Source organism: Cnephaeus nilssonii, assembly GCF_951640355.1.
Source record: "Cnephaeus nilssonii genome assembly, chromosome: 5".
NCBI lineage: Eukaryota > Metazoa > Chordata > Mammalia > Chiroptera > Vespertilionidae > Cnephaeus > Cnephaeus nilssonii.
In genome coordinates this window covers 105,737,709-105,763,457 of record NC_137076.1, presented here as the reverse complement: position 1 = coordinate 105,763,457, position 25,749 = coordinate 105,737,709, and the positions used below count along the sequence as shown (strand labels likewise).

The 25,749-nt window shown below is 57.0% G+C and overlaps 3 protein-coding genes across 4 annotated transcripts; 1 reads left to right on the top strand and 2 right to left on the bottom strand.

Annotated features, from left to right (window-relative positions):
- Positions 1-291: 291 nt before the first annotated feature.
- On the bottom strand, positions 292-10,247 carry TMEM130 (transmembrane protein 130). The gene is made up of 9 exons (XM_079772681.1): positions 10,234-10,247; positions 9,838-9,945; positions 6,646-6,951; positions 4,595-4,754; positions 3,692-3,858; positions 3,356-3,440; positions 2,035-2,240; positions 1,014-1,126; positions 292-591 (listed from the first exon to the last, which is right to left on the bottom strand). Exons 2-9 carry the CDS (start codon positions 9,920-9,922, stop codon positions 406-408), a joined length of 1,308 nt encoding a protein of 435 aa, XP_079628807.1. The 5' UTR covers positions 9,923-9,945; positions 10,234-10,247; the 3' UTR covers positions 292-405.
- An 833-nt stretch (positions 10,248-11,080) lies between these two features.
- NOP16 (NOP16 nucleolar protein) lies at positions 11,081-14,787 on the top strand. The gene is made up of 5 exons (XM_079771956.1): positions 11,081-11,285; positions 11,373-11,481; positions 12,348-12,417; positions 13,852-13,958; positions 14,492-14,787. The coding sequence occupies exons 1-5, from the start codon at positions 11,179-11,181 to the stop codon at positions 14,633-14,635; spliced, it is 537 nt and encodes a 178-aa protein (XP_079628082.1). The 5' UTR covers positions 11,081-11,178; the 3' UTR covers positions 14,636-14,787.
- ARL10 (ARF like GTPase 10) lies at positions 14,783-24,647 on the bottom strand. Of its 2 annotated transcripts, XR_013813569.1 has the most exons (5): positions 24,353-24,647; positions 23,624-23,825; positions 20,423-20,598; positions 18,454-18,780; positions 14,783-17,794 (listed from the first exon to the last, which is right to left on the bottom strand). XR_013813569.1 is itself a non-coding variant. In XM_079771955.1 (4 exons), exons 1-4 carry the CDS (start codon positions 24,533-24,535, stop codon positions 18,607-18,609), a joined length of 735 nt encoding a protein of 244 aa, XP_079628081.1. In that variant the 5' UTR covers positions 24,536-24,647; the 3' UTR covers positions 14,783-18,606. The 2 variants fall into 2 exon arrangements, 1 of the variants encoding a protein (XP_079628081.1); XM_079771955.1 differs by having other exon boundaries at positions 14,783-18,780.
- Between the last annotated feature and the right edge of the window lie 1,102 nt (positions 24,648-25,749).

Here is a 25,749-nt window from a genome sequence, read left to right as displayed (position 1 = left end):
ATGTATCCCTAATCGTTTGTGACCTTCCTCTTAGGTCTCTGACCCAGACTGGGGTACCTGGGGGAGGAAAGCTCGAACCACACGTGGCTAGCAGACATGCCAACATCGGAGGATCGGGTAGGGACAGCCAAGCACACCTGGAGAGAGAAGGTACCCAGCCTCTTCAAAGGTGAGGGGTGGGGCTGACTTGAGAGGAGCTTACAGCAGTGGCTGGGTTGTACAGATGGACAGATGGCCAGGGGGTGGTGACTGAGGGGGCTTGTGGCAGCAGCTGGACTGTACAGATGGACACTGGCCAGGGCAGATGGCTCTGCACACATGAACCTCTCCTGCTGGGTGACATGCACCACCTGCCGAAAGCGTGGAGTTGGCAGTTAGTTAAAGCGGAGGCTGGGTGGGGAGTGCTCACACCGTGTAAGTTTTGACAGACTTATAGAGGGGTGGCAGCAGCCCGTGGTTCTCACGGGCGACCTCCAGGTACTCAGACGGGGTCTCCAGCAGGAAGGGCAGGCAGCACATCTGGCAGCACCTGGCCTCAGAGGGGTGCTCCGGTTTCTTGTCAGACATAGGGGAAAAGTCAAAATCAGCCACCTATGATGAACAAAACCCCATGGGTCAATCACCCACCCACCAGGAGCCTCACTAGGTGGCCTTACGAGCTCAGCTGCCTAGCGGCAGCATGCACAAAAACCTTTCTGGCACCGCACAGCACGCCACTGTGCCCTGGGCTTTTCTGCTTCCTGGGGTTCCCTCTTTCTGTGTCCCTCTCCCTTACTAGATCCTGGGCACAGCTGCCAGGCAAGAGGTAAGTCAGATGGGAAGAAGCCAAATCAACAAATTTGCCTGGTCCTTGGATGCCTCTTGGGCACATATCCCCCAGCCCCAGGGTCCTTGCACTGGATCCAGACCCTTCCAAGCCCTCTGGCCTTGCCCCCATGTCTCTCCATACAACCTCTCCATCATCATCCTCTCAGGACCTAGATGTCCAACCTCCCACCCTCCTTAGCACCCACCTCCGCCATGTCCTTCTGGTGAGAAGTATTCCTCAGGGTCATGTACATGATAAGGGCCAGCATCATGGTGATAATTGTGGCACAGGGGAAAGCAAAGACAGCCGGCTGGATGCCTGGGAGTGAGAAAGGGTGAAGTCACGGACCCGGGTATTAGGTGTTGAGTGCTAACTCTCAGGAGGCCACAGGAGAGAGAAAATTAACCCCACCAGAGCCTTTTTCTTATGTATATGCATTCCAACTAGACAACTTCAAAAAGAAAATCCAGAATTTCACAAAAACCAAGTGGCATGTGGCAACAGTATCGTGACAGAGGCCACGTGCTGGGGAGATGGGGATAAACAGGAGACGCGGATCACGGTGGCTCATTGCGTGTGGGAGTGTTCATGATGGGGACACGTATGGCATTGGTAACGTGGAAGGGACACTGGTGACAATGGTGGTGGCAGCTAGAGAGCGGAGATGCTGGGGCGCCCTGGCAGGGGTGGCATTGGCCCAAGTGGCGTGGGCCTGGCAGGAGGGGTGTTAATGGCGGTGCTGACAGGAGCAGCCATTACAGAGCCGTCCGCTGGCTCTGGACATTGCTGGGAGGTGTCGGCAGTGCAGGTGGTCACGGTGCCGGCCAGCTGGGCTGGGGGTGCTGAGCTGGCTGTTGTCACTGCTAGCGGTGGGGTCAAGGGTGGCGCTGCCCCACAAGGGTGGACGGAGCTGCAGAGGGCAGCAGCCAAGGCCCAGCGCCCCCCAAGGGCCCTTCTGGGGAAGACCAGCCCCCCACCCCCACGGGGACAGGTCAGAAGGAAGGAACCATCTAGAATGGATGGTGCTGGAGCTGGCTGTTGGTTGCGCTGGTGTAGTTTGGTGGGGGGAGGGGGTACAGGCAGGCGGTCGATGGTACTGGTTGATCAGGAGGGTTATCGGTGATTCTGGTGTTGGAGGGGTTGGCTGTGGATGGCAGGGGCAGGGTGGGCTGGTGGCAGGGGTGGCTGTCCTGCTGGCTCTGAGGCAGAAGGGAGGAGTCACTTACTGGAGGGCCACACCTGGACCCTGTAGTACTGATGCGTCCTGCTGATGACATTCTCGGCCCGGATGCTGAAGCAGTAGTCGCCGGGCTCCATGAAGATGGTGCTCATGTTGTAAGCCGTGCTGGCCACGGACTCCCGGCGGTGGCACTTGTGATCCTCCAGCGGGAGGCACACGGTCCTGAGGTGCCAGCACACCGTCACAGGCGGGCTGCAGGGAAATACGGCCGCGTTTCAGAAAAGGCTCAGCAAAGCGTGTGGGCACGGACCAAGTCCAAGGAGGGCCAGGGGCCATGAATTCCATGTCCTTTCCAGACAGAACCCCCAGCGGTCCTGGCCTCACACCTTCCAGACTTGGGGGGTGGGGGGGGGAGCAGCAGTGGATAGCGGTGGGGACCCCGAGGGGATTCCAGGCCGTGAGGCAAACAGCCTGCACCGGCTGCTGGGGGAGGCCGAGTGGTGTGCCGGGCAAGCCTCCTGGAGGAGGTGGCCTCTGAGGAGGATCCGAAAGGGTAGGTCGGCTTGTGATGGGTTTCAAGGGGACGAGGGCATTTCATGCCATTTGCCTGCGCGGCACAGGCTCCGAGCTGGGAAGCGCAGGTCCAAGGAACGCCCAGCGAGGATTCCCATCTCCCACAATCCCAGGCTCGCGTGACACACACACTCGAGAACCAGGCTGCCAAGCCCCTGGCTTCCCAGCCCACTCTCCAAGTGCCTGCCCCGCCCCACAGCCGCCCGAAGGCCTTACCAGCCACCTCCGGCCCCGTGCTGTGTCCTCCTCCTCCGCCACTCTGCTCACTCTCCCTCCAGCCCTGCTTCCCTCTGCCTGTCCCGTGGGGGCGGGAACTGGCCTTCCCCGGGAGAGCCCTCGGAGGGCTGGGCCCTGGCTGCTGCCCTCTGCAGCTCTGTCCACCCTTGTGGGGCTAACACTTCCGGCCTCGCCCTGTCTTGTCGCTTACTGCACCCAGCTTAATGCCCTTCTGGCCAAGAGCTGGGCCCCGTCCTACCCAGGATGGCTTGCTTTCCGGGGGCTGGAAAGCAGGCCCGAGTCACATACGGAGGGCCTTTCACGAAGGGGACCCTCGTCGGCCTTTGCCCTGATGCCCACACTGCAGACAGCCCGGAAGGCCAGTGCCCTCGCCCCTGCACCCTGAGAACGGAGCTGTGCCCACGGCTCTCCCGGGGCACAGCCAAGAGGCTGGGTGGCACTGGCCTGCCAAGAGCCCCCAGACTGGGGGCCCCTCGGGATCTGGAGCCGGCTCAGGACATCTGTGGGGGAGAGCGGCAGGGCCACAGGGCACACAGTGCACTCTGGGGTTCACTCACCTCCCCAGGAAGTTCAAGGTCATTGGCAACTCCTGGTAGGCCTGAACCTGAGTGGGCCCCACGACCTGGATGCCTCGAAGGGTTTCTGAAAGGCAGAGGGCCCCGTTGAACCTGGTGCCCGAGGACAGAGGTCTCGGGGCTCCCAGGCCCGGGCTGTGTGAGCGCCCCTCTTGCCAAAGCCAGGGAGAGCGGGTTTTGGTGTTTCCTCCCCGTGTGCTAGACCGAGGCCCCGTCCACTGCGCCTTGTGCCCGGGACCAGAGGCCGATGCGGCCGCCGGGGAACAAGAAGCACTGAACCTGCACCCCACCCCCCACCCCCCACCCCCCGGGACCCACCCTGCAGCTTCAGCGAGCCCGAGAAGTGCCCCGTCTTCTGCACGATGCCCTTCTCGGCAGCCGGCGCCGCCTGTTCCCACTCGGCCACCACTTTGAGCTTCACAGTGAAGGTCCCCATGATCGAACGGTTATAATAGACAGTAGAGTCTTCCGTCACCATCTGGGTGCTGTAAGGTGACAGGGGGGAGGCAGAGGACAGAAGGGACTCACGTGACTTCTTAGAGTCAGGGTGGCTGTGCAGTGACAGGCCTCATGAGCAAGCCTGTTGCCACGGCGGCCGCCTTCCACACCTCAGCACCCCTCACGGACAGAGGTTGGCTAGGCTTGCCGAGGACATCAGCCCTCAGAGCCCACACACCGCTTCCCAGGCTCATCGAAGGCTCCGGAGCCCTCCCCACCCCCCCTCCTCGCCCCATGGATCACAGGCTCAGCACGTGGACTCGTGGGCCAGGGGCTCGGGGGGACTCAAGTGGGTGAGGGGTCTCCACTGAGCACCACCCTTTGCATGAACTTGGGGTGCCTGTGGGCTGCCTGGGCTCCCTCCCCACCTGCCCCCTGGAGCCTGGCACGTTTGGAGAGGAGGAGTATGGAGAAATGAAGCCGGAACAGGCCGCTCCGAAGTCAAATGGAGAAAAACCCTGCCGACCTTGGCCTTCCTCAAAGGTCTGTTTTGGGCACCAGTGACCCCCTCTACGAGGCTGCAGGTGCCTCGAAGGCAGGTCCCATCAGACTCACCGCGGGTCCCCACGCACCCCAAGCTTGTCACCGAGCAGGTGCTCCAGGAAAGTGTGGAGGGCGAGAGAGTGAGTGGGTGAAGGCGGGACAGGACAGGGCCCCCTGCGTGGGACAGCGGGGCCACCCCCGGGGCCAAGGCTTGGGGGCGCCGAGCGGATAAGGACATACCCGTCTTCGAAGTCCCAGCTGTAGAGGAAGGAAGCGGTCTTGAAGAAGTCGCTTGGGTCGTGGAGGACGAAGGAAGTTTTGAGGACCGTCTTGGTGAGATAGGTGCTGGGCCAGGGCAGGGACGCGTTCTGGGTGATGACAAGTTTCCCCACGATGGACTCTGGGGGAGAGAGCGACCGAGGGAGGGTGGGTCCACGGAGGGGTCAGGAGGGCGGAGCCAGGAGTGACCCCAGGGGCCTCTAGGCGGAGCAGCCGCCCCCCTACCCGACCTTCCGGCTGTCAGAGCTGGGGGTGCGAGAGGGGACCCTGCCGGTCACTGCACACAGAGGCGCACGTCCCCCAAGTCATGGGCGCCTGCTGTGTGGTCGGCGTGGAAGACCCACAGCCGGTGGGACGGGCACAGCTTCCGCCTGCACCCCTTTCCACAGGGCCCTGACCTTTCTGGCACAAAAGATGCCCAGAATGAGAAGGAAGTGACTTCTGGGAAGTACTTCACGGTATCAGATGAGCCTTAAGGAATGAGCAGTTCTACTGATCGCCTCCCACACCCCATGTGCTGGGTTGGGTGGGACCTCCGTTCTGTGTCCTTCTCTAAAAATAATTGAAGAGCTGATTTTTTTTTTTTCCAGCACAAAAGCAAAGAGTAAGGTGTACTCAGTGGTGCTCATTTGGAAAATGCTGAAAAGGAGAATGAAAAAATTCTTATCACTCACACACAACCATTGTTGATGTTTTGTGTGTGAGTGTGTATATATTAAACACAGTAGATCAAACTGGTTATAAAATTTTGTTCTGCTTTTTTAAAACATATTTTTATTGATTTCAAGAGGAAAGGAGAGGGAGAGAGGGATAGAAATATCAATGATGAGAAAGAATCATTGATCAGCTGCCTCCTGCACTCCCCCTACTGGGGATCGAACCCACAACCCCAGCATGTGCCCTGACCGAAAACTGAACCATGACCTCCTGGTTCATAGGTTGATGTTCAACCATTGAACCACACCAGCTGGGCTGTTTTGCTTTTTAAAATTTTACAAGGCCCTGGCTGGTTTGGCTCAGTGGATAGAGCGTCGGCCTGGGGACTGAGGGGTCCCAGGTTTGACTCCAGTCAAAGGCACATGCCCGAGTTGTGGGCTCAGTCCCCAGTGGGGGCATGCAGGAGGCAACTGATAAACAATTCTCTCTCATCATTGATGTTTCTATCTCTCCCTTTCTCTCTGAAATCAATAAAAATATATTTATAAATAAATAAATAAATAAATAAATAAATAAATAAATAAAATTTTACAAGCATGAGTGTTCTCCCAGGACATTACAAACTCAATGTAAAGGTCATTATTGTTCATTACACAAAATATGTCAGTATACTTAACCATTCCCCTCATGGCTGCATACTTGGCTTGTTTATATCTTCTACTATTATGAACACCACTGCAATGAACACCTCTGTGCATTACACGAATGGAGGGTTATTTCCTGAAGGCAAGTTATTGAAGAGATTGTGAATCCCAAGAGAGCAGGGACCTTTTGGAAGGAGGGAAGGCGGTGGAGGAGAGAGAGAGAGAATGGAAATGAACAGGCCAAATGTAAAATAATGTTTGTATGTTGATCCGCTGCTCTCCACGGGGTTGTACTCATACCCCCAGGAGCAACAGGCGCTTTGAGTGCCGGTTTCAGCCCGGCCCTGCCAGCAGTGGGTATTACCATTTTCTGATCCTTTGTTTTTATTTTGTTTTTAACGTTTTTATTGATTTCAAAGAGAGAGGGGGAGATAGAAACCTCAATGATGAGAATCGTGGACTGGCTGCCTCCTACACTGGGGATCGAGCCCGCAACCGGGGAATGTGCCCTGAATGGAATGGAACCGTGACCTCCTGGTTCATAGGTCAGCACTCAACCACGGAGCCATGAGGGCTGGGCTGACCCTTTTGTTAACTCAACTGGCAACAGAGGAGGCAGGGGCCTAGTCTGCGTGTCGGCCGTTAGAGCCGGCTGGGTGTTCCCCTGCGCCCAGCGTCTGAAGGCACATGAGCAAACAGGAGGGTCCCCACCTGTGACGGAGAGGACGAGGCTGCTGCTCGCCACCGGCTGGCACGTCTGGCAGTCGTCCGCGGTGACCCACACGGAGATGGGGAAGTCCCCAGGCGCGCTGCCCACGGCGCGGATGGTGGACCTGAAAGCCTCGTCCGTCTTCCCCGTGAGCAGCAGCGGGCTGTGGACCCAGTGGAAGCGGTAGGAGTGCGGGTCGGTGGGCAGGGCCAGGCTGCTGTTGTCCCCGGCGACCAGGCTGGCCGTGATGTTCACCTCCGCCCCCGTGGTGGCAGGGCCGTCCGAGACGAGGTGCAGCTCATACAGGCCTAGGAGCCCAGACACACAAACGGCGTTTCAGGAGGGGACGTGGCAGGAGCAGCACGGCCACCCTCCGGGCTGCCTCCTATGCTTCTGCTTGACCGGGGGAGAAACTGAGGCCCAGGCAGCTCACCTGACGCGCCCGAGAGTCATATGGCTGGTTCATTGTCAAGCTGGGATTCAAACCGGGGCCTGGCGGACTCCAAATCACATGCTCTTTCCAGTGTCCCAGACTTACCTTCCAGAGCATGAGCATGCATGGGCCTGACCTCCTGGCCTTGCATCTCAGCTATGAGAAGTGACTGCGGCCCCGTCGCAGGAGGAACCCCGGCAGCCGCTGCTGAGAAGTGCCCGTCGCTGCCCACTCTTCTGGACTAGTGCATGTCAAACAGAATGCCCCTCGCCCGTGCCCCAGAGAGGGGTTTCCAGATGCTATGGCAGAAGCTGCCCCAAGAAGATAAGGTGTATTTTACATGGAGGGACCCTGAGCCCCTGGGATCACACCACTCCCTGTGGTCAGGGAGCAGAACAGCAGAACCTGCGGAGTTCTCGTCTCTCCCCCTCTGGCTGGGAGGCAGCGTTTGGCCGGCTGGCCTGCGCAAACAAGAGGTGCTCAGGTAAGAGACCCTCCCCTCCTTCACCCTCTGGCTCCTGCCCACCCCCAGGCGAGGAGTGTGGGCCAGAGCAGGGCTGGCGGGCGGCAGGGACGTTTGGCTGGCTGCATGTTAATGGCCATCCAGCATCTGCAGGGACAGGCGCGCGTCACAGCGCACACGTCAGCACCAAGACGCAGATCCGTTGCCAGGGGGATGGAATCAGGAGGGCGGGCTCAGCTGGGAGGAGGGATGGGAGGGCGGGGCTGTGCCTACCGCAGACATTGTGGCAGACCCTGGAACAGCTCCTGGGAGACCCCTACTGTGCAGACACAAAAAGCCTCCAAGGGCACTTTTTTCTTAAGCATTTTGTTGTTGCTGTTAATCCTCACCAGAGGACATTTTCTTTTTCTTTCTTTTTTTTTTTTTTTTTAGAGAGAGAGTGGAAGGGAAGGGGAGAGTCAAAGAGAGAGAAAAACATCCTGTGAGAGAGACACAGCCATTGGTTGCCTCCTGCACACACTCACGCCCTGACCAGGGCCAGGGATGGAGCCTGCGATGGAGGTGCAATTGCACCTGCAATGCGTCCTGGACCCTTCGGTGTGAGGGCCGACGTGGAGCATTTTTTTGAAGCGGGTGTTTCACAGCTCCTGGGTGACGCTGTCCCTCTCCCTGAGGGCTCTGGGAAGTCTCCAGGACATCCAGGCGGAAACGGACCACGAAGGCTTGGCTGAAGGAACCAAGCTCAGGTCCTGGTACCCCACCCATGGAAATCTATCTTTGCCAGTTTGAGAGTCCGTGTGACAGAGCTGTCAAGGCCTGGCGTAGAGGGAGGGCACCAGAGGTGTCCTGAGAGACCAAGAGCTGAAAGGGCCAAAGCAGAAGGCCACGTGGTAACTGCCTCAAAGCAACACCCACCCACACGCCAGCCCTAGGAGCATACACCTTTTCTCTGACAACGGTGGGTGGAGCCCTGAACATTCTAGAATATGGCTACATCAGCCTTTCACAGTGCACCTGTAGACAGCCCAGAACACCTCTGGGCACCTCTGAAGTCTGGATAACTCATTGACGGTCCAGGGCATATACTTCTGACATCCACCCTGGTGTGGGACCACCACCATGCGAGCTGCCCCAGACCCCAGGAGGGTGGGCCGGCATCCGAGCCTCTATTTTCCCTTGTGGGTTTCCCCAACCCCATCCCCAGCTGTTTGGACCATATCATGGGTACAATAGGCCAGTCTGGGAACCACAGACTTCCAAATAATTAATTCACTTTTTTTTTTTTTGTAATTTAGGCCACATTGATCATTTCTGGTCACGTAAACCTAATGGACAAGAGATCCATTGCTATCTGAATCTCTAGGGGGAGGCAGGTGATCCTGGCCAAGAACAGAATTCTCTTATTTCATCGCTGAGATGCAAGTTCTTATTTTACCTTGTGGCTTGTATTGCACAGAATTGCCTTCCTCTCTCTCCCATTCTTTTAAATTGTGTGTGTGTGTGTGTGTGTGTGTGTGTGTTGGGGGGGGGGTGAATGAAATTGTTAGGTAACATTTAACATCCCCTCCCATAACCGTCCAAATCCCAACTGTTCCCCAACAGCTCTCCAATATGGACAATCCTTTTTTTGTGCAAAAATGAGTTAAAAAATGTGGTGCTGACTTTCCAGCAAGGAGGGCGGGGGGAGGGGGGAGAGGGATGTAGATGGTAGAGGAGGAGCCTACCCGGGGTCCATTTTGGAAATATTCCAGAGAGGAAATGGGAGGCTGGGCTTTTAAATCGCATCCCCCCCCCCACCCTCAGGCCAACACAAATAGGGTGAGGGGCTCTCCGGATAAGGAGACATTTTACAGCAAAGACCTCCGCGGGCAACCTGGCTGCGTTCCCGGGGTGGGGTGGGGGGGCTGTGACGTGATGGCTGACCCCGCACATACCCGGTCTCCCCGCACCGTCCCCCCACCCCCATCGGCTACGAGGTCCCCAAGCATCGGGCTGGGTTCGCGGGTTACTGCGCACTGTCCCGGGGGCAGCGCAGGGCCCCTCTATGGGTGGCAGCAAAAAGCGAGGGGCGCGGGGAGCCCCCTCAAGTGTCGAGGCGACTTCTGGGGAGAGGGGTGAAGGGAGAGAGTAGAGGGCTTCGCGGCACGCAGCTGGCGGTGTCCCCTCCGCAACACGGGGTTGGGGGTGGGGGGGTGCACGCTGGGCGCAGGACGCCAGCTCCGCAGCCCAGGCTCCTGGCAAGGCCCTGGGCGCGCGGCGGCTCGGGGAGGGCGGGTGGCCGCCCGCGCAGCGCCTTACCTGCGGCCGCCACCGCTGGGGCCAAGCGCAGGAGACAGGCGAGCCAGAGGATGCGGCTGACGCGCAGCCAGGGGGTCGGGGCCATGGCGGCTCCAGGAGCAGCAAGAGCTGGAGAGGACGCGACTCGACTTCGCGACGGCGGCCTCTCCACGGGGCGCAGGGCGCGAGCAATGCGGGGAGGTGCGGGCGCGGCGCGCGCTCGTCCTCGCTGGGGACACAGTGCCGCTGCGCGCCGCCGCCTCCCACAGCCAGCCGCACCGACCCCAGCCCACGTCAGCGCTCAGGGCCCCCTCCCCGCGTCCCCTCCCGCATCGCACCCTCCAGTCCGCGCCCCCTCCCCTCTCCTCCCCGATCTGCGCCTGCCCGCTCTGACTCAGCGTCCCGAGACGCACGCACCGCGGCAAAGCCCGCAGCAGGCCGTGTGGGGGGTTCGCCAGGTGCCTCCTCCGCTTGTGACGCACTCGGCTTACAGATGCGGTTCTTCATTCGAGAAACGTGGAGAGCCTACCGTATGCCAGGCGCTGGGCAACGGGCCTTGGACACCCCCTCCAGAGAGAGGGGCTTGATCACAGGGTCCCTGCTCAGGGAATGACGTTATTCCTCAGTTTACCCTTTCTGCGCCTGCTTACAGTGGTGCTTGTGCTCAAACCTGGGCCCCGGTGACGTCGCTGTCACGGAGGGCCTTGCAAGAATCAGACAACGGTGATGAGGAGTGACCAGACTGCTCCTCGGACATTCCTCGGCCTAAGCAGTCAGTCCATCTGCCATAACCAAGCAGAGCGTGTCTTTCCTCCGACCTACAGGTTGGCCAGGCCTGGCTGTCCTTAAAGACTGGACACCACCTGGGTCCAGCTCCACTTTACTCTGTACCTGGGCAAGGGATGGGGCCCAGAGGGCGGGGGTCATACAACTAAGGTCAAGCACGGCCTGCCCCGCGGGAGGAGCCAGCTTTGTGACACCGAGGAAAGAACATTGCAGACTGGAGAATTAGCTGCAAAGATGCTAGGTGGGGTGCTGCGATGGTTCCAAGGATGCCTCGGGAGTCACGTGGCCAGGAGACGCGTTGTCCCAGGCAACAGCGGGGAGAGAAAACTGGACGTTAAGCCCCGCCTCCTGGTCATGAAAGGAGGGGGATTTGCTGAGCATTGTACGCAGGCGCAACTTCTCGTTGCATTCTGGGAGTTGTAGTAAGAGCACCGTATTGCTCCGGGGAGGACTACATTTCCCAAAAAGCCTGGCACGCCGTGCGCGCAGCCTCCGGAAGGAGCCCACTGCGCCGCTACACGAGGTTCTGGGAGGGAGAGGCGCCGGGTCTGAATTGCCGGAGCGGTGGTCGGCGCGATGCCCAAGGCCAAGGGGAAGACCCGGAGGCAGAAGTTCGGTTACAGTGTTAACCGGAAGCGTCTGAACCGGAATGCTCGGCGGAAGGCAGTCCCGCGGATCGAGTGGTGAGGGGCCCGGGGTTCAGGAGGCCGCGGGCCTGGCGGACACGGCCGGCGAGATGACAGCTCCACGCTCTCCCTCTTTCCCCGCAGCTCCCACATCCGACATGCCTGGGACCACACCAAATCCGTGCGGCAGAACCTGGCCGAGATGGGGTTGGCTATGGACCCCAACAAGGCGGTGCCCCTCCGCAAGAGAAAGGTACTGGCTCGGCGCCCCGCCGCAGTTAGCCGGGTTTCTGAACGCCCGCCCGTCGCCTCGGCCGCCTTCACCGGCCGGCGGAGGGTCCCTTTCCCACCTGCCTCTCCCTCCCTCCCAGCGCACACTGGGCCTGGGTTGCAGCTTCTCCACTTACTGTTTTTCCTCTGAAATTAACTTGTGTCCCTTGGCATCTCAATGGTATTTTCCAGAATTTCTCTTTTTCTGCCCCTACTTTCCTTACACCCTCCCCCAAGTCATCCAATTGTCCTTGGTCTGAGGCATCTCCTAGGACCCATTTCTCCCAAATGAGGATATTCTGGGCCAGCCCTTTAAAAAATAGCACCTTTTTTTCACTCACTAACTTCTCCCCTGCTTTAATTTATAGCGCTTGGTGGTGTATTATATATTTATCTCTTTCCCCCAACAAAATCCAATAAGTAGTTAACCTAGTAAATGGGTTTACTGATTGAACTGGTCCCGTCGCCTTTAGGCAAGTTCCTTTGTACCCCTTCATGCCAGAGGAAACTGGTGCTGCTGTTTCTTGAACAAAAGTGACGCTGCAGCCAAGCACCGTCGGGTGGCTCCTCACTAGAGAGATCTGACACCTCCCCCTCACTGTGATGTTCCACTGGATTGTCACCCAGCAAAGTGAGGCAGACAGGGTTACTGTGCCCATTTCACAGGCACAGAAAGGTGAATTGTTTGCGTGAGTCTCATGAGAATCATGAAACCTCCAGGGCATTGGTTCTCCTTGTGCAGGGATTCTTACGGGTCATGCCGTGGCGTTGGGATGGGCAAGAGCCTCTGGAAGTTTCTCTCATCCAGGATCCTTCATCTACTGGTCTCACTGGCTCTGTTCTCTGCAGGTCAAGGCCATGGAGGTGGACATAGGCGAGAGACGTCAGGAGCTCATACGGAAGCCCTATGTGCTAAGCGGTGGGTACTGGCCACATTCCTCTGGGTTACCATCCAGCATAGTCAGGGCTGGAAAGGGCAGGCAGAGAAACCAGGGTCAGAGGGAAGAGGTGAGCTGGCCCAGGGCTCACACAGTTAGGGCTGTGTCTCCGGCTGGGACGTGTAGTCTGCTGGCTAAACTCAAGTGTGTGAAGTGAGGTCAGAAATGTTCAGGGAGGATGAGCCAGGTGCCTGAGAGGTTAGAAAAGAAACCCATTAAGTCTCAGGCACATCTTTCAGCTTCTCCTGAATTTAAGGATGAACAGATTTTTAGACATTTCACCATCTTATTTAATCTTCCCAATGACCAATCAATTTCATGTTCATAAAGGCCACAGAAACTGAATATTAAAACACAGTAAATTCTGCAGGGAAGACAGAATACTCTGGAATTCTCTACCCACCCTTCCTATTACTTGTCTGAGATTTTTTGGGTTTTTTTTTGTTAATCCTCACCCGAGGATATTTTTTCCATTGAGAGGGGAAGGGAGGGTGAGGGAGAAGAGAGAGGGAAACATCAATGTGAGAGAGACATATTGACTGGTTGCCTCCTGCATGCACACCGACTGGGGCCAGGAGCGAACCCCACAACCCTGGGACATGCTCTTGACCAGGAATCGAACCTTCAACCACTGAGCCACACTGGCCAGGGCTTACCTGTCTGAGGTTTTTAATAGTTCTGAATGTAGGATTTGAATGGCCAGGCATTTGATATAGAATTGCTTGAGGTCCTATCTTTAGTACATCAGTGATTCTCATAAGTACTGCATTGGATTGCATATATAAAATCGTGTGATTACAGTAAAATTTTTTACTATAAGCAGTTTTAGCACTTAACTCTGGATAAGACTTGACCAGCTCGTTTCAGTGAGCTATCTTCCTTCCTTCAGAGATGAGAAATAGAGAGTGTTTGCCTAGCTGTGTTAAAAGCAAAGCCATTATTGGCTGCACAGCTTGGCTTTTTCCCTCCAGCGGGACAGAGGTGCCTGGGCCCAGCCCTAGACCCTAGTTCTCATTTGTTGGGACCTATTGTAACTCGTCAAGAAAAGAGGGGCTATTGTAGAGCTGGCAGGGAGCCCTGTCCCGTGGACAGGCAATGGACCTTCATCTCTGTCCCAGGACCTGGCACTCAGTCAAGGTTGTAAGTTTGGTACCTTCCTTTTACCCACCTGAGGCCCAAAGCGATGACTTGCCTTTCAGGCAGTTGCCACTGATAAATGATCGTGTCATAGGCAGAGCCTGGGTCCCAAGGGGCTGAAGAGGAAGGTTCTAGCCCCAAATATGGGGATGGAGGCCAAGTCCATCACATGGCTGGCGTAGTAACTCTTGTAGCTTGGGATTGGGCAAAGGGGTGACTGGACAGCTCCAAGCGTGCAGGATCAACACCTCATTCCGGCTCCTGGCTTCTCACCCCAGACCTCGAGGCAGAAGCCAGCCTCCCAGAAAAGAAAGGAAACACGCTGTCTCGGGACCTCATAGACTACGTCCGCTACATGGTGGAGAACCACGGGGAGGACTACAAGGTGAGTGGCTCCGGCCCCGCAGAAAGCACCACTTGGGCCCGTTGGGAAGACAGCGCAGACCGTTTGTGATCTGATCTGCTTGCTTAGGGCCTTTTCCTGCGTGGAAATAGGGAAGAGACTGGCAGGTGGGTCCTCCTAACAGTGCTAATAGCTGAGGTAGCCTGAGGGGCTGTCCCACATGTTGGTTTGCTTGCATGGTACTTACAAAGAACTTGAACTACTTGCTGTTTTAGTTAAGGGAGGTTTTAGGTAAAAGTCCCTATTTTTAGCTTCTGTTAAAAATGGAAAGATCGGGCTACACTGACCTTCCCCCCCCCCCCCCCCCCCCGCCATGCCTAGTGGGGTTAGTTGGCTGTGAGATGGAGCATGAGCTGCTCAGCTGGCCCCTGCAGCTTCTGCCTCCATTTCCCCACATCATTGCTTTTGAGGTGAGGAAGCTGAACCTCCGGGACAGGAGTGGTGGCCCACCTCCATCGAGCTAGGATTTGAACCTTTGCCCATCCCTCCCTCAAGTGGCCCTTCTCCCTTCTTAGGCTATGGCCCGGGATGAGAAGAATTACTATCAAGACACCCCGAAACAGATTCGGAATAAGATCAACGTCTATAAGCGTTTTTACCCGGCCGAGTGGGAAGCCTTCGTTCATTCTTTGCAGAAGAATGCCATGGAGGTTGAGTGACTGGTTTGTGCCTGCCCCAGGCTGAAGCCTCCTCCTGGACTGAGAAGCCGGAACCGGGGTCTAAGGCAAGGAGGGGTGTGGCTACAGAGGCTGGCCGAACCCCGTGCTCGGGGCCAGGCCTGCCTGGTTTGGGCGGCATGAGGGTGTGACCACTCCATAGCAGGATCACAGGCAGGGTGTGGGTGGGCACTGGGCGCTTTGTCTGTCTTCAGCTATGAATAATAGAAAAATTCCCATTCCTGAGGCTTCTCCTACAAGCACCTAAAATGTCTTTTCTTGCTGCTCTTGAAAAGCAGGGCTCAGTGTTTTTACATAGATTATTTCACATGAAACTGAGGTGTGTGGTTCTATCTTCATCTTACATGTAAGGAAACGGGCTTGATGGGCGTTAGGGGTGGGGGATTGAAGTCACGTCTTTCCAGCGGCTCGGCCTGGGCTTTCCCTTGCTTCTCCCCCTTGGCCTCTGAAGGCGGCCCCCTGACCCACCTTCAGGCCACAGACTCCAGCAGCGACTGGCCACGAGGCACAGCACGCGCAGCCTTTGGGATCTAGTCTGTGACCTCTTAACTCTAGTCCTTCACGGCATCCCAAATTCAGGCCTAGACTAGCCTGGCCCCTGACCTTGTTTCTTTGCCAGTTCAGGTGCCGATTTTAGGAGGCCTTCCCTACTACTATCCCTGCCCCCGGCTGTGTCAGTATCCTACAGCCCCCATGCCCAGACTTCCTGTTAGCAGTCACACCAGTCAGAGCTGCCTTTTCATCTGCTGGACGCCCCCTAGTCCCCTACTCGAGTGCAGGCACTTGTCTGTAAATGTGGGAAAGCGGCCTCCACTCTGACCTTAGGCACAGAGGCTGTCGGATATCCTTGCTCCCATTTCCACGCCTTTCTGACAGTCCAGAGCCAGGAGTCGGGGAGAGGTTTGGATCCTCCCCAGAAGGTAGAGACCAAAGCTGATGCTCCTTACCACCCACCCTGTGGCTGCAGAGCCCAGGGACTGGGACTTGACAAATGATCCCAGCCAGTGTTCTGGAACCACCCTCTGTCCTGTCCCTGAGACTGCAGCCCCCAGCATCCTCAGAATGAGAACTCCAATGAAAGCACGCCGCTTTGGCATTTATTGTGTGGTGCCTCAGACGCCGCCAGCACCCATCTGCTGCCGTCTGCCCTTGGTGGCCTGTGGGCCTGGGTGCAAGGCACAGGCAGGACAGCAAGGCCCTCTACTTCCAGATCTTTGATGGCAAACCTCCCCTTGTCCCTTAGGGCCTCATCTCCTGGGGGCAGCAGATGAGGAAAAGTTGGAGGGTCCCTTTTCAGAGCTACTAGAAAGGACTCTGAGGACGTGTGAGCGGAGAGCAAGCACGAGGCCCACCGCTCCCTGCCCCCGCTCCGAGGCCGGGCAGCTGCGCGAGGACCACACCACAGGCGAGCTTCAGCAGCTGGTGTGAGATGTTGGCAGTTGCTACTAAACTACATAAGAACAAAGTTTTTCGAAGGCAAGTGGGAAGGTTTCCTGAAGAATCCGATGCTTCCTTCAGGCAGACAGGCCAGAGTTAGGTTTTCATCAGCACTTCCGTGGAGGGTCAGGTAGGGGAGCAGTGAGGACTGACTCCGTCCATCAGCACAAGCTTACGACGGGCAGTTGTGGGCACCAAGAGGTGCTAGAGGCTTCTTGGGATGGGCAGTCAGTCCAAGGTGGTGGTCCCAGCAGCCTCAAGGGCCCTCTTGCCCAGACTATCCACATGTGCCCGCTCTGGGCCAGGTTGGCCCACACACCTCCTACCTGTTCCCACGCGTAGATACATCAGGAGCTGTAGAGTCAGGGCAGTGGTGGGAACAGTGTCACCCAGACTAGCTCAGAAGCCTCACTGCGACGAAAAGCTCCAAGTAATGCCTGGTTCCCAAAAGTACTTATTTGGCTCCCGAATCAGTCACCAGGCCAGGCAGCTAGCTGTCCTTAAGAAAGCCTGCTGTCCTGCTTTGCCCAGTCAGGTCCCGGAAATCGGAGCACACGGGCCAGCAGCCCCCGCACAGGAGCACAGCGGTCAGCCACAGGCGTGCCGAGGCTCGCCCACAGGCCCACTGAACGTCTGTATTCCACGCAAGCATCAGAGTGGTGGCGGGCTGGCCCTTCAGCGCCCCTCAGCAGTGTCTTCTGATGCCACTGGGACCCTTCAGTTCTGAGTGGTCTTTAAAAGTACCTCAAGTACATGTAGTTGAACCCTATTCAAGTTCACCTCTCCCGACTAGGGACTTTAAAAACTGTACTACACAGGGACTGATACTCAGACCACAGGCAGATCTCAGTGAGAACAGGGTCCCTCGCCAGCACTGGTTCCAAAGGTAACCTTCAAGCACTGGATCCAGGTGGGGTTCATGAACACAGAAGTGAAAAGTCAGAGAAGTTTCAAAGGCTACTCTACAACCCAAGTCGTTCCTTAATTGTTTAAAATAAAAGCAGACAAGTCGCTTCTTAAAGCAGAAAGTTAATCCGAAGCCCTAGAGCAGAGCGAGCTACTCTTCAGTTCTGCCTCCCTCCTCCCCCTCTTCTCACACGAGCTGAAGAATTGAGCACAAAGTAAACAAATGGAAGGAAGGCACGGAACCTGTTCTCCATGAAAAAGCAAACAGAATTGATAAAAAATAGTCCATTTGTGGCCACTGGTTATTCAGTGACCCTGACAGACAAAAGGCTGCTCTTGCCTGCACGAAAGAGAAGTGTCGGTGCGGAGACAAAATGGTCCTGACCGGCCGGTCATTGGAAAGAGAAGCATGGAATGCACACTGGAGAGAACACCAGAAATTCCGGCCAATGCTGCGGAGGCTGGGCACCCCCGGGCGAGGGAAGGCTGAGCGATGTGCCCCAGGCCACCCTGCTGGCTGGTCGCTACGTCCCATTTCTTTACCTGGATTTACACGATTGAAATTTCCTTTCCCAGAGTCCTCTGTTATCCACACAGAAGGGATCTGACATATTGATGGAGGTATACAGTTCATGCAGATCAGTGTGAACATCCTGGTATCATTATAGTCAGAGGGCGGGGGAGCTACAGCTTTGGCTCCTTGACCTGCCTAACTTATCACGTCATTAATGATTCCAGCCATTTTCCTCAAAGATCCAGACCTCCCATCACAGTCATCTGGGGTTTGGATAACAGCACCTAGAAACAGAGGCTAAATCTTTGGCCTGTTCCTTTTATAAATAAATAAACACAATGCAGTTCTAGATCAAGGCCCAGCTCTGGTGGACAGTCTTCAGTCTTCTCAGGAATGGGACTCTGGTCTCCCCACTTATGGAAACCTGGTGCTGGCACAGTTAACACAATAGCAGCAGCTTCTGTCTCCAGATGTGGCGGGGAAATTCAGTGTTTCTGATTAGGGGGTGACCACCACTTACTCTGCAGTCATGAGAGGGGGATGGGCTAGGCCTTAGCTTGGGGAAGCGGGGAGGTTGCAGACCCTTGCTAGGATCTCCAGGTTTGTCCTCGCACTTCTTAATCTCCGATGCTAGGAATTGCATCTCTCAGTTTGCAAACACACACACACAAATTGCCTTCCTTTTAAAATGATGGCCCCGGGGCCAGAGGGGAAGAGACTGGTCAAGGCCACAAGCCAGATGGGCAGAGCTGGGGCTGGAGACCACGTGGAACTGAGCCAGGGCTCACTGGGTCCTGCCTAGAACCTGTCCGCGAGGAGGGGCATGAAATTGCCAGGAGTGAACAGCCTGACTGAGCACTTTCCTCAACCACCAGGACCTGCAGGGAGGGGAGCCCTGAGCCCACCCTCTGCCCCACCCACTTCAGCCCCAGGGCCACCTCACCAGGAAGGCTTCTGCGTGGTTCTTGGCCCTGACGAGGGCAAGGAGAGAGGGACGCGCTGCCACCAGCTCCTGCCCCAGGCCCAGGCCAGTGATGAAGGAGCAGGAGCACAGGACTGGGGCTCCCGGGGCTGGTGGGTGAGCAGGGGTGCCAGCCTAGGACAGAAGCTCCAAGAGTAGTTTCCAGATGTGCACGGTGCCAGGGTCTTCAGATCCGGGTCCCACAGGGGCGATGCTGGCCCCCAAGAAGAAGACCTCCCGCTGGTTGTCGACAGCCTGCAGACCCAGCTCCTGCTGCAGCTCCACCATGCTCATGGCCTCGCTCAGGTCCTGGTGAGACAGCCAGTTTCCCAACACCCGGCCTCGCCCAGGAATAGACCTGAGCTCCCTCAGGGAACCCTGGGGCCCACGTTCCAGAGTGGCCTCTGGACCCCTTGGTCAACTCTTCCTCACCCCTGCCTTTCCTCTGCACTAATCTCTCTTCATCAACCACTGTGGTTAGAAGTGGCACTTCCTATACGTCAGGCACTGTGCTAGGTACCAAGTCTTATTCAATTCTCACAGTTTAACCAACTGTGAGAATTGAATAAAGGAAATTGGCTCAGGGAAGGTGAAGTCATTGTCAAGGGAACAGAACTGGCAGAGCCAGATTTCAAACTCAGGCTGGTGTGATGCCCAAGCTTAGGACCCTTACAGGAATCCCAGCTGTTTTCTAAGCTCAGTAGTGGAGAGATCTTACAGTGGACTCACTTCCGGACGAGCCAGAGGCCACTGCAGAACTCGGCTGGTGGGGGTATGCTATAATTTCAAGCCTAGCTTAAGAGTAAAATGATTCTTCTTGGAACAATTCATAGAATGCTGGGACCTTCAGTGTTGTCTCCTGTAGGTTCAAAATTGCTACAAATTACAGTTTGTATGTAGGACGATGATGTAATTCACTGTCCAAACTGCGGTATTTCTGAGACTCAAAGTGGGTACCACCAATAATTATACTAGAATAACAGGCATAAATGGGTACTGTCCCAGGCAGACCAGGACGTATAGTCACCTATTTATAAATGTCACGTATTTCCCAATAGGCAGGGGGAATCTGAGGTCAAAGACGCAAGCCTCTCCCCAAACAGGTTGGAAAGGTGTCCCATGACACGCAGGGACATGGGCACAGGCCACAGGAAATACTTCAGGACTCCATGCTGTGGCAGCTTCACCTGGTGCTGAGAACGGCACTTGAGGCAGAGGGCTGCTGGGCCCAAGGCACCCCTCTGGCACCCAGGAGAGGTGTAGTGCAGCGGTCAACAACAGGATCTTTGAGGACGATCTGAGTTCCAGTCCTGGCTTTGCCACTTACCACCTAGAACTTTGGGCACTTGGGGACAACAGCAAGGCCTGTCCTGGGGTTTTGTGGGACTGATGTGAGGTCATGGTTGTCAGGTGCCTGGCGCACTGTAAGCACGCACACAAGTGCTAGTTGTTGTTACACTCATTCTGTCAATCTCCCATCCCTTCCCGGCTTTAGCTCTTTGATCAGGGCCAGAAGTCGCTAGGGCATAGCAGAGTGAAAAGGCGCAGGTTTTGGAGTTAGATATCCCACTTTCACTATTTTCAATGTGAACAACCTTGAGATGACAGAATCTCTCTGAGCCTCAGATGCCCGGTCTGTAAAATGGGACCAGTATTTCATACCATGGAGGGCCAGTAGAAGCATAATATGAAAATGTCATTCAAAGCCACACCTGGCATCTAGTGGATACTTCATAATGATGCTTCTCATTTCTCTAGGATGACCAATGACAGGGAGGCCGAAGGGAAGGCAGACAGGACGGGGATGTGGGGTGAGGAAGGAGCAGAGGCAGAAGAGTGGGGGACAGGCTCTCCGCCAGGGCCTAGTCATGGGCCTGGGCCTGAGTCCCTCCCCAGTGCGCCCACCCAGCCCAGCCACTTGTGGATCAAGTCTGACCCGAGCCAGACTCACCTGCTTGTTGGCCACCACGACGACAGGCAGGTCAGGGTCCTTGTCCAGCAGCTTGTGCAGCTCCTGCCGGGCCCAGGGCAGCCGCAGCCGGTCAGCCGAGTCCACCATGAACACCAGCACGTCCACCTCGTTCACAAACTCCTTCCAGTAGAAGCGCAGGTTCTGGCTGCCACCGACTGCGGAGAGGCCAGGGGCCAGCTCAGAGCCTCCGTAGGCCCTGGCTCTCTACAGACAGCCCCATCCCCACCCTCATCCAGCTTCCCAAGTCTTCACCCACCAGGAACAAGGACAAGACCACAGGTCCCAGAGCCAATCAGACCTGGGTTTAGTTCTGCCTGAGCGCTGGGTCTCCCTGGACAAGTTGCTACCTTCAAACGTGAGTCTCCTCCCTACTCATCTTACCTAATGGCAAAACCCAAAGGTACATATACAATGCTCTGTTCTGAGGGCTGGTGGGTAGTAGGTGCTCAATAAACAGTACTCTCCACTGCTTTCTCCTGGCTGCCTCGCCTCCTGCCAATTCCTGGCTTCCTCCTGGGTCAGCCGCTGTGGTCGGAAGCCAGGACTCCCTACCCAGCTTGTGCACAGCCGTTCTCCATTCAGTTTCTTTTGTTCAGTCTGGTCACCCCCCTTTCTTCCCCCAGAAACGCCATATTCAGTCCTACCACGTGGCTGCCCACATATGCCCCCAATGTGGGCAGCCTTCCTTTTCCTCCTGTACCTCTGCACAGTCCCCACTGGTCACCCTGCAGCCTGGTGTTTCTCCTTATAATTCTGACCCTGGTGGATTCTAAGCTCTTTGAAAGTTAGAGCGGTTTCCCTCTGGATCCCCCCAAAGCCCTCAGCACAATGCCTGGCACATAGCAGGCACTCAACAGGTATTTACTGAGTGCTTACCAGGTGCCAAGCACTGATCTGGGTGCTGGGGAAGCCGAGGTGAGCGAGGCAGGCAGGGCCTGCTCTCATGGGGCTCCCCCCGCAATCAGGACAGACACAGCAGTAACACCAGCACATTTCAGAAAGGAAGGAACTAAAACAGGAAAAGTGAAAGTGCCTGTGGGGGTGCCTTTGGATTGGGGGTCTAGGAAAGTCTCCCCAAGGAGGTGGCATGTGAGCCGAGTCTGGGCTGATGAGAAGGAAGTAGCCACGAAGAGGCAGAGACAAGTATTCCAGGCAGAGGAAGAGCACACGGCGCAGAAGGTGGCCAGTGACCGAGGCACCACCTGAGGGAGAGGGAAGCCACGACCAGCAAGCCTGGCCGGGGCTGAACCACACGGCCTGAAGGCCAGAGTGGGGCCCTGGAGCCCCTTAAGGGTTTTCAGAGTGACCTGATCTAAAAGATACCACTGTAACCTGGGGAGACGGAAAGCAGGAAGACCAGCAAGGAGGCTGTTGTACTGAGATGATTTGGGGTTGGACGAGGCAGGCAGTGGTGGAGGTGGGGAGAAGTGGACAGACCAGAATCTGGACAGACAAGGATAAAGCGGACAGGACTAAGCTCATTCAATGGATATAAGAGGTGGGGGGAGGGAAGAGTCATCAAAGACCCACAGAGGCTCCTCCTCAGCTGGGTCCCAGGCCTGGCATTGTAGGAGACCACAGCAAAGTGCATGTTCGGGGAGGCGAAAGCCCCAGGACTTCAATGGGAGATCTGTGGTTGAGTCCAGGCTGAAAGACCCTATGGAGGCTGCACTGTTACTGGCCAGACCCTTGGGTAACATGAAGACACCGAACCCTCCTCCCAGGGCTGGAGGAGAGGGGCACTAGCTCTGCCTGACAAGGGCAGAACCCGCACTTGACCTTTCTGTGCCCCTGGCACAAGAGGGAGATGGGAACAGCTTGTTGAAAAGACCGAATTCCAGGTGAATATCGATGTTTGCTACAATCAGGGAGGAAAGATGTAGCCAGATCAGACCACTAGGCAAGTGCCTGAGATCAGAGGAATTGGGCCCAGTCAGGCCAACAGCCAGGCCCTCAGAGTCTGAGCCCCTACCTAGCACTTAACCAGACCCACCCAGGCTTTAGGTCTGAGTCCTGTGGCTGACAGGAAGTCTACCTGTCCCTCCATCGAGTCTGCGGCTGAACACAGGTGGCTAAGTACTGCTGCCCTCTCGGTCAAGCTCTCCCTAGACCCCAAAAAGCCTAACACCGAGGGCAGGGGCAGCTCAGACCCTCTCTGATCACTCAACAAGCTCTCCCAGACACCTGCTTGGGGCTGGGCCCAGGGCCAGCGCTTGATCAGACCTGTCTGTGTCTCAGAGGCTGGTATGGGGTAAATACTGCAGCAGCAGGTGTGCCCCGAGGGAGAGCCCCCAACCTAGCAAGGGCCTCAGAGGACATCATGTTTGATGTAAATCTTGAAGGATGAGTATTAGTTCATCAAGGGAAGGGAAGATGGCTTTCCAGACGGAGGGGACGGTGCTTGCCAAGGACAGAAGCAAGAAAGAAAACATCAAGTTCCCTTCAGAAACAAGCATTGGGGCATGGTGCTTAGCAACAAGAGTCACAGTGCCGGGCCTCAGTTTCCCCATGTCCTAATGAGGGTACTGACTGTTTCCAGCTGCACGGCCTTGCTGGGAGGATTTTATTAAGTGCAGTCACACACCACATATTTCGATCAATATCGAACCACATGTATGGCAATGGTCCCATTAGATTCGAATGGAGCTGGGAAATTCCCATCACCTGGTGACATCGTAGCACAACACATTCGAGTTGCCTACGGTGTTCAGGACAGTCACATGCTGTCCAGGCTTGTAGCCTGAGAGCAATAGGCTACACCACACAGCCTGGATGTGTAGCAGACTGTACCACCTAGGTGTGCAAGTGAACTCCATGGTGCTCGCACAAGGATAAGATCACCTAGGGATGCATTTCCCAGGCAGCGTCCCTGCCCACAGGCCGGCCAAATGATTGGCATACAGAAAACTAGCTGTTAGCACCCGTGCCAGGCATGTGGGCTTCAGTTGGAGTGAGGCACAGCCAGGACCAAGCTGCAGCTGCCTATTCATGAAGGGCCCCCCACGGCAGAAGGCAGCTTTTGTATCCTGTGCCCCGGACCCGCGGGGAGAATTTCCTACAGGGGCGTGATCTGCTTAGGTATGCATTTTGGAGCCACCCCCAGGCAAAGAGCCCAGGCTTGGGTCCCCTCAGGTGATGGGGTCACAGTGTGTGCGCGCGGGGGCTGGGGAGTCTGCTCACTCTCTAGCAGGTCCACCTCGAAGTCCCTGGTGGGCAGCCGCACGGAGTTGAAGCCCCAGGTGGGGATGTGGCCGTCCAGCGGCGACTTCCCGGACAGCACGCGCAGGAACGTGCTCTTCCCGGCGCCGTCCAGCCCCAGCACCAGCACCTCGCGCTGCTCCAGCTCCTCCAGCGCCGGCTCTTCGTCCTCCTCGTCCTCAGGCTGCGGGGCACAGGCCAGGCTGCAGTCTCACCCTCCAGCCTCGCCCGTCCCGGGGGCAGACCGAAGGCACCACGGCGCCCATCCCCGCTCCCACCCGCAAGGGCAGGCAGGCACAGCCTGGGGCGACGGGACGAGCGGGACCCTAGGAATCCCGAATCCCCGGCCCCGTTCTGCAGGCTTCCCCTGCGTGGCCTCGGGCTAACTCCTTATGCCCCCGTCCCGGGTCGAAGGGACCACGAGTCGGGGACCGCGCAGCGCCGCCACCGGCTCCCGAGCCGGCGGAGAGCCTCCCGACATCCCCCGGGCCGCGCGCACTGCGCAGGCGCCGGGCCGGCGCGGGCTGCACGCGGCGCGGCCCCCACACCGCCAGCGGGGAGGCCGCCCCCCCAAAGCCCAGGGCCCACCCAGGCCTCGGCTCCAGAGGTCCCGACGGCCCGGCTGCCCGCCCGGAGCCTGCGGGCGGCGGCCCCACGCCCCGGACCCAGGCGCTCCCGGCGCTCGCGCGGAGGTGCCGGCCCCGCACTCACGTCCCACTCGTCCCACTCGGGGAGGCGGGCGGGCTCCGCGCCCCACCAGCCCTCGCCGCGGTCCCAGCGCCGCTCCCGGCCGCGGCCGGAGTAGGTCTTCCAGAGGATGAAGAGCACCGAGCCGAGCAGGGCCGCGGCGCCGCCCAGCGCCAGCACCAAGGGGCTCAGCGGCCGCGGCGCCATCGGGCCGGGCGCGGGGCGCGGGGCACGGAGCACGGGGCACAGGCCGAACCAGCCGGCCGCCGAAGATGGCCCCGCTGCGACTGCCGCGGCCGCGCCCACCCACCCAGCCCGCTCCGCACTACAAGCCCCACAATGCACCTCGCGACCGGGCGGCGGGAGGGGGGCGCGGGCCGGAGCGCAGGGACCGCCCGCCCCCTCCGCCGCGTGCGGGATGCAGCGGGAGGCTGTGCCTGGAGGAACGCTGTGCCTGGAGGGACGGGGACGGTGACATCGGCATCTACCGAGCCCTTCCCGTGCGCCCAGAGCTTAGCTCCCGGCTGCTCCGGTGACCCCTTAAAACAGTGCCCCCCAGGAGGGAAGACCGAGCCCGGGTCGCACCCCAGTACTGCGTGTAGGTAAACCCCAGCGACCTGTCTCCTGCGCTTCCCTCAAGACCAGGGAGGAAGTGGCTCAGGACCTGTCTGATTTGTGATTGACTTTTTCAGGAGTACTGAGGTGCTCACTGGGAATTTCTTTCCAAGGGAGAAAAATAACCCAAATTGTCTTCAAATGCCATCTCTTTTTGTTTTTAAATATTTTTATTGATTTCAGAAAGAGAGGGAGAAATAGAAATGTGGACGAAAGGGGCCACATGCTGACCTGACAGGCTCAGGGGAGGCCTGTGTGGCGGTCTTGCAAACTCAGAGACCTAAAGGAACCACAAAGGATGGTCTGAAATTAAACTTGAACTAAACGCAGTGATGGCGGGCAGTTACATCCTAGGCCGGTATCTTCCCTGACAAGGTCAACCTTTACCTTAACTGAGCCCACCTGTCTTTTTGCATCAGTGATAACATACCCTTGAAATGTCTGGGTAACTTGTAACTTCCCTTTTTCTGGAGCCCCTGGGGCACAACCTAATGTGCCTGGGCGCCAGGACAGAGACCACAAATTCCTTCATTATCATATTAATTGTTCCTGCACCCACCTAATTATGTGTCCATCATTTTACTTTTTGTCCAATCCCAGGCGTTTCTCTCCCCCGCCCCCCCCCCCCCGCCTTTGCTTTATCGCACCTCTTTAATCTGTCACCAATGAATTTCATGTAACCCACCTATGTCCCTCCTTTGATTGCAGTGTATAAATACAAATGTAACCCGCCATTCTCCAGAGCATTATCTCAATGTTGTTGTTTTTTTACGTTAACAGAAACATCAATGATGATAAGGAATCTT